The 11185-nt window shown below is 39.8% G+C and overlaps 1 protein-coding gene across 8 annotated transcripts in view; it reads right to left on the bottom strand.

Annotated features, from left to right (window-relative positions):
- Nucleotides 1-3139: 3139 nt before the first annotated feature.
- Nucleotides 3140-11185, bottom strand: part of APC (APC regulator of Wnt signaling pathway) — a 202977-nt gene continuing 194931 nt past the window's right edge. For all 8 annotated transcript variants that reach the window (XM_048849761.2, XM_048849763.2, XM_048849769.2 and 5 more), the window contains one exon: nucleotides 3140-10580. In XM_048849761.2, coding sequence (XP_048705718.1) covers nucleotides 4007-10580 — 6574 coding nt within the window. In that variant the 3' untranslated portion in view covers nucleotides 3140-4006. The remainder of the gene's footprint in view (nucleotides 10581-11185) is intronic.

Below are 11185 nucleotides of genomic sequence, written 5' to 3'. Positions count from 1 at the left end.
AAGTCTTTAATATCTTATTACTACTTGAGAAAGTATGAAGTCAGAGTGGAATTGTATGTTTGAATGATGCAGAGAAATTTGGTGTGAGCATTGTGATGGGTTATATCGTGGAGGCGTAAAGGAGCTGGTGGCAGTGATGAGGCGTCTGAGCGCACTTGGGGAGTTTGGTATTAAAAAGATCCCAAACAACCACCTTTCAGCCTACTGGAAGGCATTAAACTTGAAATTGGCTGACAATTCTCCACTGCCCCATAACTTCATTCAGAATACACAGCTCACCATGAACATAGTCATACAGTTGGAATCATGCAAGGCATCCCACATACAACAGTACATGAAACCAGCTACAGAAGGAGAGTCTCCTTGGGACCTTTAGATGTGGTCTCCTGGTAGGGAATAAAGAACTCAGACTGTTCAGTGAAAGCCCTGACTGAGAACAAACAGTAGATGGTGGCATCAAGTAACAAGAAAAGCTATCAGTTGACCTTTCACCATTGGAATGTCCATCCAGTGGGTAATACTGTCTTCGTTAGGGAAGGAATTTTTTCTCTGAAAAACTAACCACAAACAAATTAACTCAGGACACACAAACTAGACTTTCTTTACTAGCAGGACAGAGGGAACTTTTACTGTGTTTTTTCTTTATAAATGTGAGGCTTTGCCAATAGGATAGGACCCTCCACCTCAGCTCTGACCATGACAAAGGCTTTTGCAAGCAGGACTGCACAAAATAAGGAAGGGAAACATCTACACAGTAAGTTGGATTCTTAGTATTAGTTCTGCCAACTCTGTTTTTGGACTGCTTACCTCTGGAAGACTTCCTCTCACCAGCTGAGGGTGATCGTGCAGAAACTGAATTTTTTTTGCTGCCTCAATGTCTATGGCAGATAGGTCTGAAATGTCACATGTTAGGCAAAGATGCATGGAGACACCAGCTAATAAAGTCTCACCACAAGAGACATATGTTCATTATCCTTTTGGTTGTCTCCATTTTCCTTTCTCTCATCTGGGGAAAAACTAGATAGGAAAATTCTAGAATGAGTAAGAAGGAACTCAGTGGTCAATTTAGCAGACAAAATATTCTGCAGTTTCATGGCCCACATGTGACAAGCAAACATTCATTCATTTGTGAACTAAGTTTGTTCTCCCTCCTGTACAGTTTATAAGATCCAGAGGCAAAGGTGAAAAATTCTCAAATCCTATTCACTGCACACGTTTGGCTATGAAGTTTAATTTTCCAACACCACCTGTGAACTTCTTAAATTCTGGCAACATGGGTTCCACTTTAAATCTCTAGTAAGCTGCTGGATGGCTCAGCAGAAATAAAACAGTAATGAACAAGAGTAAATCTAGAGCAATATGCATCAAAACAGGTTACCATTAAGCAGAACATACATAATAAAATTCCCCAATCTGGCATTTGTCTAGCATCTGGATGTACTTCCCATAGCCTGATTTCTGAATTTTTTTTTCTCTCCAGGAGCTGTTTTTATAGCTGAGCTGTACAAGGGAAGAGGAAGTGAGGCTAGAGTTAACCCCTTGAAACCAGAGTGTGCGCTTGAATCCTTCATGGGTCCATAGATAATGGATGCTGAACATAATGTATATTTAGATATACACACATTTAATGTTAATTAGTTTCATGATATGGATGAGATTTAACAGGAATCAGACACTGGGCTAGTGTAAACTGAACCTCCTGTACGATTCTGGTATGCTTTGATATACCTTACTTGATTAAAAGACAGACACAAAAATTGCATCCTTGATATGAAATGTGGTCTTGCAGCTAAAATACTAGACTGGAAATTCTGGGTTTTATTCTAAGACTTCCTGTGTGACTTGAGCAAGTCATTTAACCTCTCTTTGTACCTTCATTTCTTTATCTGAAAAATGAGAATAGTACTTATCTCACAGAGGTGTTGTGAGAATTAGTATTTTGAAACTTCACATTTAGCGTATTATTGAAATGTAAGGAATTATTTATTACTACATTCACCAACACTTCTACATAAATAATATCTCTAGGAATGTTACAGCAAACAAATGGGAAGGGAGAGAAAGTACAAAATAGCGAATTAAAACATTTTCTCCTTCATAGAGGGCTTTTGGAGTCTGCATTCAGTGTAGCCCAGATTGACTTTAATGGGAATGCTTTGTCTGCAGTGACTCGTATGTTTTGAAATGCTACAGGTCATAAATATTCAAAATTGAAGAGAAAAATAGATTAATTTCAACACTAGATCAAGTGCAACGGCTATGGATGCCAAATACTCAGTACAATTCTCTCATATGCTGTTAAACTGACATCTTTGTATGAGTGCCTCACCCCTAGGCATTTGATGTCAGGAGATCGTGAATGCTGGTACCAGTAGTTAGATTGATGACTTTGTAATAACAAAAACCAGTTAAGTTTCAGAAAAGCTGACTTGCTACTCCTGGTTTGATCAATTGTGCAAAAACATGTTGATACATTTGTGCAGAGGACTTACTGTTATTTTATCTGAGGATTTCCTTCAGAAACAGTTTAATAAGCATCTCTACTTTAAACCAAAGCTCATTTCACTTCAAAAGGCTTCAGGCATTGAATATCACAGTTCAGGAACAAATCTGATTTTTTACCATGACACTGAAGATTTAATATCCTAGAGCTTATTCCCTCCGCCTCTTAATTTTTTCAAATAAATCCAAAATGTATGGAAGTTTGAAATCAGAATAAAAAGTTGTCAGACTCCCAATTTCATATTTTCCCAATTAAAAAAAAAAGTAGTAACCATACTTTAAAAAAAAAATCTCCATGTTATACACACAATATTCCAGGCTATGCAGTTGTGAAACTACTACACTTCTTGGCTCCTAGACATACTCTGCCTTTAGTCTTTTTACGCACCTGAGATGTGTGAAAGTCTGTCAACTGCAAATAGAGTACAGAAGACCTAGGGCCTGATCTTGCAATCCTTACATGCATTTATAACAAACCATTGATCAATGGGAGGATAAAAGTCAGAGAGCATGAGGCGTGTCTAAGACATGCTTGATCAGGCTTTAAGTCTAAGTGCATTATACAACATATTTTAAGGTGACATCTCAAAATGAAATATTGATTTCTTCAGCAGTGCAGAAGTAACACACAACAAGATTTACATACAGTAATAATTTATTCTGAAATGTTCATTTTAGTTTCTGTTGAGACATCATCCATGTCTCATTAATAAAAGAGCAGCCATCTCACCTCAAATACCAGAATATACAACAAGTTACAGCATAGCAAAAATTCTATCTACTTTCAGATAAAATCTAGTTCAGGTAAAATAATTCTGTTCAAGGTTTTACAGTGACACAGATTTCCTTTTTTGCAGAACACAAAGAAAGTGTAAATTGTTACACCATAGCTATCTATGCACATTATGTGACCACAGAAATGTTAATCATTACTTCAGAAAATGAACCATCATTTCCATTCATGCAAAAAAGCAGGCTGGGAAAGCTTGTTCAGCAGAAACCATATTACTGTGAATTTCACAGCCACATGATTAATTATAGGGTTAGATGGATTCACAAATACCAAAACGGAGTATATTTTTTGCATAAATACCACCAATTTTTCCCTGATGTAGTTTAGTCAGTTTGTAATCTAGAAATGATTGAAACAGCAATATAATTGTATCATCTCTATCTGTAAGTGTTCATTATTTCAAGACAAGCAATATTTAAAGGATCATGGGATGGGATGCTAATTAAATACATGTAAAACATACTGTACAAATATACTTGCTTGTAGCGATTTTATTCCAAACTATCAATCAGGTATCCCTCCAAAATATTACCAGTGAAGACAAAGTATACTATCAAATATGGCTTCCAGAACAAGGACCCTCTATAGGAATCAAACCTATTTACAAAAACAAACAAAAAACCCCAATCCCCAGTCTTTTAAAGTTTCATTTGAAACAAAATTTCTACATAGCACTTGTAAATAATACATCAGTTTTTTTTTTAAATTTATTTAAACAGAAGTCACCAGGTAAGACCCAGAATGACGTTTAGGACTCTGAGTTCCACTAGAGTCTGTATTTTCAGTCTTTGAATCTCGTTTCTTTGTGCTGTTATTTACTGGTGTTGGTATCTGTGATGGTCGAGCAGAACTGTTGTCTGCACTGCTCTTTCGTGGACTTGGATTGTAATTGAAAGGAGTCACTCTTGCTGCAACAGCTCCACTAGGTGAACTGTGTTTGCTTGAGCTGCTGGAACTGAATGGTGTACGTTCATTAATAATGCTTTCATTGGTCTCTGGTGCAGGAACAGGATTACTCAGCACAGGTTTTGTTTCAGTTCCCTTCTTATCTGGGCTGTCTATCTGAATGAATGAATTCAGGCGATTTTCTAAACCCATTGTGCGAACAGGAACATTTCCATTCCCTGCATTTTGTTTTCCCTGAATATCTTTAGAATCTTTACCATTCGCATTCCCCTTCTCTAAAACACTGTCAATAACTGGGGGAGTATTTCCAGTAGGTGATCGTCCAGATCTAGGATTATTAATAGGGCAGTCTTCAATCCTCACCCACACATCCTCAGTCTTAGAGACAGCAGGTGCCATCTGGTAAATTAAAGTTTTTGAATCAGCACCATTTGTAGCATCTGAAGAGGAATTATGAGAAGGATTACTCATTATCTGAGAAATTTCATTTTCCTTTATCTTTCTCCACGTCCCTTTTGCTGGTACTTGATTTTCTTTAGTTTGTATGTGTCCAGAAAAAGAACTTCCATGTTGCTTTTCATCTTCACTTTTTGCCTTTTCACTGGATTCTGAAGAAGCAGACAGAATTGAGGAAGAACTTCCAGTTCTACGCCAAGTGCTAACACGAGGAAGTGATGAAGAATGCTTACTGTGCTCACGCTTCCATGTTCCTGATCTATTGATTGGCAGCCTAGATGGACTCTCAGAATGAGAGCGAGCTATATCATGACGTTTTGCTGGTCTCCCATCATTATATTCTACAGAAGGGTTAAGATTAGGAGGTAATTTTCGCCAACCACTAGCCTGTACAGTTGAATGAGAAGATAAGGACATATCAGGAAGTGATGGACTTAAAACTGGGGTCTGTATTTGGGATCGGGTGGGAGAATCGGGTCTAGAAGGAGACAAAGATTCAAATGAAGCTGACTCTTCTAATTTCCTTCGTAGAGTTGGACTTGGAGCTTCTTTAATAAAAGTTGACTGGCGCACTAGAACAGGTCTCTCTGATCTGTCAGATTCACTTCCACTGGATTTTGTGGATGACATTCTAGATAGTTCAACCTTTTTGTTTGAGCCACTACTACTAAGAATTTGGTTCAAACCTTTTGAGGCAGACTCACTTCTGGGAATACCACTAGCACTTTTGGGTAACCCTGTTTGTTTTGCAAGGTTTTGCTGGCTCATCTGTCTGCCTGGTGACGTGTATGACATTCGTCCTGAACCCGAGGACTTAGTTGAAGCTGTACTGGGAGATGAAGTCCTTGGCAGTTGAGACAGTTTATTAGGAGGGCTTATACCGTTTCTGCCTGGGGAAATTGAGCTTCGACCTGGAGACTGCAGAGGTCTGCTTAATGGCTGCTGTTGAGGTCTAGAAGGAGTGGAATCTCTAGATCCTGACCTAGAAGGTCCTTTACTTGACCCACCCTGTTGAGATGGCTGCCTGGTTATAGGACTTGGCTCTGATTTCACTGATGACTTGGCTCCTCTCGGGGAACTAGTGGAACTCTGGCCTTCATTGGGACTTTTGGAGGCTGTGTTCTTGAGTGGGGGCCCTTTTTTTGAAACTGGACTTGTACTGGAAGAGCTATTTCGAACCCCTGGAATGTGAATCATTGTCCTACCTCGTGAGATTGAAGGCATATTTGTTTGCTGGGGCTGCTTCAACTGGCTTGAAACTTCTGAATTAGAGCGAACTTTTCCTGTAATCATACTTTTATACACTTTCTTTCCTCCTTTGATTCCTTTATTTTCCGACTCTACTTTTTTAGTTTCCAATGTACTTTTCTCCCCTGGCTTAATAATTCTCGGACCTTTATTACTAGTAAAGGGTTTTTCTTCTTGGTCTGGAGTAAGATGAAACGGTGACCCTAAAGAAATTCCAGATTTTAGTGAAAGGATGGAATCAGAGTCTGATGAAGCTTGTCTAGACAGTGAAGCAGCAGCAGCAGCTTGGTGTAAGCTGCTAACTATAGAATTTGCACCTTCTTGAATAGCTTTCCAATCAAAATTCTCTGAATCAGGTGAGAAACCATGCTCTGAATCAGGCCTCTTTATATCTCTCAAATCTAGTGTCAGGTCTTCTGCCAATATACCACCCATGTTTCTGGAACTATTCTTTTCACTTTCACTCTTGACTCTTGAGGGCTTTTTCTTTTTAGGCATGGCAGAACTAATGCATTCCTGCAAAAGGTCATCTTCTGAGTCAATACTAAGAGAACTAAGAGAACTGTTTCTAGAAAAACACACAGGTGTATCTTCAACATGAAATGATTTGGGTGCATAACCAGAGGCCTGTGGTCTACTTGATTCTATCTGTGAATCAGGAGGTTCAGTTCGTTTTGTAGTTTCACTTTCTTTGTTGTTGTTGTTTTCTTGATCAATATCACTGAGCGAACTCAAAGATGAATTGCGAGAAAAACAAACGGGAGTATTTTCAATAGCAAAATTCTGCATTTTCTCATCCATAGCTGCGCCTCTGTCCGGGATATCTTTGGATGGTTGAGGGAAAGGGGTTTGCTTCTGCATCAAAGTTTTAGGCTGACTTCTGCCTGTTGGATGTTTTTGACCTTGTGTCCGACTAGTTGACTGCTGATTTGAAGTTTGTTCTGTATCAGTGCAAGCTTTGGTTTCTGTTTCCTTAGTTTCTTTTCCTTTTCTTAATTCAGCCTTCTCCCTAGAAAGGTCAACATCATCATCATCAAAGTCTAGTGAACTTAGTGAGTCATTCCGTGAAAAACAATAAGGAGTCCCCTCAATAGGTGTGTAATGATGAGGGGAATCAAATGCAAAGCTTCCTCTTACACGTTCCTCATTATTTGGAAGTTTATCATTGAAGTCTCTCGAGTTATTTTTGAAGTTCTGTTTCTTTGTATCTTTGTTGTCTGAATAGGTTCTTTCACTACTAAAATTACTTCTTGGCTCTGTGTTTTTTCTTAAGCGGGCTCTGTACTCATTACTTTGAGGCATAGGCTTTACTGGAGATGTTAGCTTCTTTTTCTCACCTTCTGGTTGGTTTTTACCACTTACAGACGAAGATGCTGACGCTTGTTGAATCTGATCCATTATCTTTTTTACCCTGAAAGGCTTGTGGCTTTTTCCCTTTGGCATAGCAGAGTTAATGCACTCTGCAAGAATGTCACCTTCTTCTGTTTTGTCATCATCCAATCCTGAGGTAGACACAGTTGAGTCTTTCCCTCTTTGAGCATCATCTGTACTTCTACCTTCGGTAGGAATGGTATCTCTCTTTTCAAATTCACCTGATTCTGCCCTTGTACCCACATTCTCCACATTGGCCAACTCATTTGGTGGTGATTCTATTGTGAGATCACTCAGAGATGTAGCTGTTGAAAAATTTATTGGTGTACCTTCAACACAATACACACGTGGCATATCATCTCCAGGTGTAAAACTAACATGCTTTTGAGACTGCAATCTATTTTGGGAAGGGAGGAGTTTGTACACTGGCAAATGGCTTGGCTTCCTGGCTACAGGAGGAGGTATTTTTGAAGCAGTTGTTTGAGAAAGCTTTTTGGCTTTGCGTGAAGATTTTGTTGGCATAGCAGAAATAATACATTCTTCTAATATTTCAATATCATCATCATCAGAATCATCTAGTATATCCTTTTCTGTTTCAGTAGGCTTCTCTGCTTTCTTCTCTTGGTTATCCTTTGTATCTTCTGGCTGTTCAGGTTCTGCTTCATTTTCATGAACAGGAGGCATTATTCTCAACTCTACATCTTTCTGAATAAATGGTTCATCAAGACTCAGAGCACTTAGGCTGGAGGAACAAGAAAATCCATCTGGTGTACTTTCGGTAGCAAAATGTAACAATGTATCAGCATCTGGCAATACCTGAACTCTTTGAACAGCTGCGTTTACAGCTGCTTGTCTAGAACCAGACTCTCTCTTTTCAACATTGGGTACTTTACCTTTAGCTGTTTCTCTCTTTACTGGAACTGCTTGAGCAGGGGGTGGGGTTTTACTTCTACTTGGAGGCATTGTTTGTCCAGGGCTATCTGGAAGATCACTGGGGCTTATAATACCACTTACCATTCCGCTGCAAGGCTCACTTTGAACAGAGCTAGCAATGGAACGGCTTTCAAAACTATCCAAGGAACTTACAGAAGTACATCTGCTAAACATGAGTGGAGTCTCCTGTACGTAATGTTCTGGTGGACTTTTAGGAGTCTGAGCACCACTTTTTGAAGGAGATTTGGCACCTGAAGAAAATTCAACAGCTTTATGTCTAGATGAATCAGAAGGAGATAAACTAGAAGCCTGAAGTCTATTGGATTTTGTTCTAATATGTTGTGATGTTGATGGGACTTCACTAACTGCACCTTCAGTTGACAGAGTGACACTATTGTCTTTCAGTTCTGCTATCTGCAGTGTGTTACTGGCATCTGTTACACGTGTGGCTTGATCACGCCCTATTTCATCTTCAGCCGAGGACAAAGATGACAAAGAGCTACATCTTGAAAAACATATTGGTGTATCTTCCACACAATAAGTCTGTATAGTTTCCTGGTTGATGGAAGGACTCTTACAGGAGGCAGGCTTCTGAGCATGACCCCCTCTCTGTGCAGCACTTGGATGAAGCTGGTTCTGTCTCTTTGAGCTAGCTGAAGGGGTTGATGTGTTCCCACTACTTGATGAGATATGATCAGTTTTAGTGCTTTGTACTGACGAACTCTTTGAAAAAGAAAAAGATGGTTTCTGAGAAGAGGAAGGAACTTCTGTTGAGTATTTCAGACTATAATCAATAGGTTGATCTACATGGTGCTCCTCTTCACTGTACTTTATACTGTAAATAGTTGGTCTGTCTTCTTCATCTTCATGTTGTTCCCCCTCAGAGTAACGCTCACTGTAGTTGGTTGGCTTATCATCATCGTAATCATCAACCTGGCACAAGGACTGGTTTACTTTCTGATTCATCCCATGAGTAGTGCCTACTCTGTTTTGTTCTGAACTGTTGGATCCTCTTGATCTGAAAAGATCTTGCTGGCCAAAAGGTGACTGGTATTTCATGTGATTATCATCACCACCTTCAGTATATCCAGGATAGGTTGTACTTTGACTTCTTGACTGCCTTTGTTCATTTTGTTTTATTTCATCTTCTATTATATGTTTAGGTCTTGCCCATCTTTCATTCTGTGAGGGGCTTTGCCTTCCAGAATTCAACTGTTCATCTGAATATTTAAGACTGTAATTGATTGGAGTGTCCAGTTCTCCATCATTGTCATCCATATGATTTGCGCTATGTATCTTGTGAGCTAAATCAGCTGGATATTGTCCATAACTGCAAAATTTACTTTCATCATCTTCAGAGTAAGACTCAATGGAAGGTTTCATTTGACCTCTTTTACCATAGCCATCACTACTACTGACGCTATTTAAGCTGTCATTTGAAGCTCTCGTATATTCCATTTTTGCATAAGGCACAGGACATGCCCTGTTTGAATTCTCGGGTTTAGGAAAGTTATAAGTGTTCGAATGGGCATGGGCAGTGGATGTTCTTCTTAATGCATTCCTGTCTTCTGTCAAGCAGTGCATTTCAGCTGTGGATCCAGAACTTCTGTCTTCTTGTGGAATATGCATATTCGTTACTTCTTCCATTACTTTGGCAATCTGAGCTGCAGCAGTAGAGATCTGCATTCCTATTCGCTTAGAGGCGTTCCCAGCATTTTCTGTAGCTGGGTGATAGTTGCCTAATCCCATTGTTCTCTCTCTGTCCACACTTCTGTCCTTTTCAGATCGAGAGTTTTCTATATTTCCTCTATTGGAGGAAGAGGAGCCAGGCAACACTGTAGTATTTAAATATGGTGAAAGTACAGTCACGTTACTTGTATTAAAACTCTCGGTCCTGCAAATTCCATCATCATGTCGACTAGAATCCAAAACATATTCGCTATACAGATTTTGCTTATGTCTCTGCTTATTACGGTGAGATGTTTTGGGGCTTAAATTATCAATGTTGTCAAAAGTCTCAGACAAATGCTGAGCATCTAACTCTGCTTCCAGTGCCTTTTGCTTTCTAACATGAAGAGAGGGTAAGCTTGAGCCTGGAGACATAATATTGGCATCCTTATACTTTGCAGGCCTATTTGCCATCAGGTTCCTTAAAGCTGCAGCACTGCCCATAGCTATCATTTTGTGCTTTGAATGAATGAGGTTTTTGAGCATGCTAACTGCTCCCATGTCCCACAATGCTTCCTGGTCCTTTGCATTTCGTGCAGAGAGGTTCCACAGGGTCCCACATGCATTACTGACTATTGTCAAGCTGTGTGACTTCAAATGCTGTAACAACGTTTGTAAGCAGCTGTTCTCTCTCAAGATTTGCCTGGAATTAAGAAATTGAAAGCAAAAAAAAGAAAAAAAAATCAGTAAGTAGCATTTCAACAAGACAAACAAAAACCTATCAAGGCTGTAGCCAAATTTTGTCCTTAATTAAGATAATTAATATGATTTCTGCAGCACAAAAGTGTGTTACTTTTCCTAAATTACAGTCTGACTATCAAGCAATTTCTTAAAGCAGTTATCACTTCATTCGTTTTTTTCCCCCTCCCCTACCACCTTCCTCTATGTCAGTCTTTTCCCAGTCGTTTCCTCTGGCTGACCAGATGGATGAAAACCTATCTTTGCAGGAGACACTAATGTTACTATTCAGCATTTAACAAGCAAAACTGATACTGCCAGGGATGAAAGTAACTTAAAGGACTTACCAGTATGCAGGGTGGCAGGGGTCCTGGGCAAGGTGTGTGGGGGTGGCGGCTCTGGGCCCCTGGAAGGGGCAAGAGCCTCGAGCAGAAAGGCCGGGGCTGGGGCCAGACTCCTCCAGCCAGCCCTTCAGTGCTGTGCGGCCTACGCCGCCTGGGGCTCTGGCGGTGATTTACAGGGCCCGGGGCTTTAGCTGCTGGCATGGTATGGTGTACCAATAAGAAAGTG

Source organism: Caretta caretta, chromosome 5 (genome assembly GCF_965140235.1).
Source record: "Caretta caretta isolate rCarCar2 chromosome 5, rCarCar1.hap1, whole genome shotgun sequence".
NCBI classification, from domain to species: domain Eukaryota; kingdom Metazoa; phylum Chordata; order Testudines; family Cheloniidae; genus Caretta; species Caretta caretta.
This window is presented reverse-complemented; position numbering and strand designations above follow the sequence as displayed.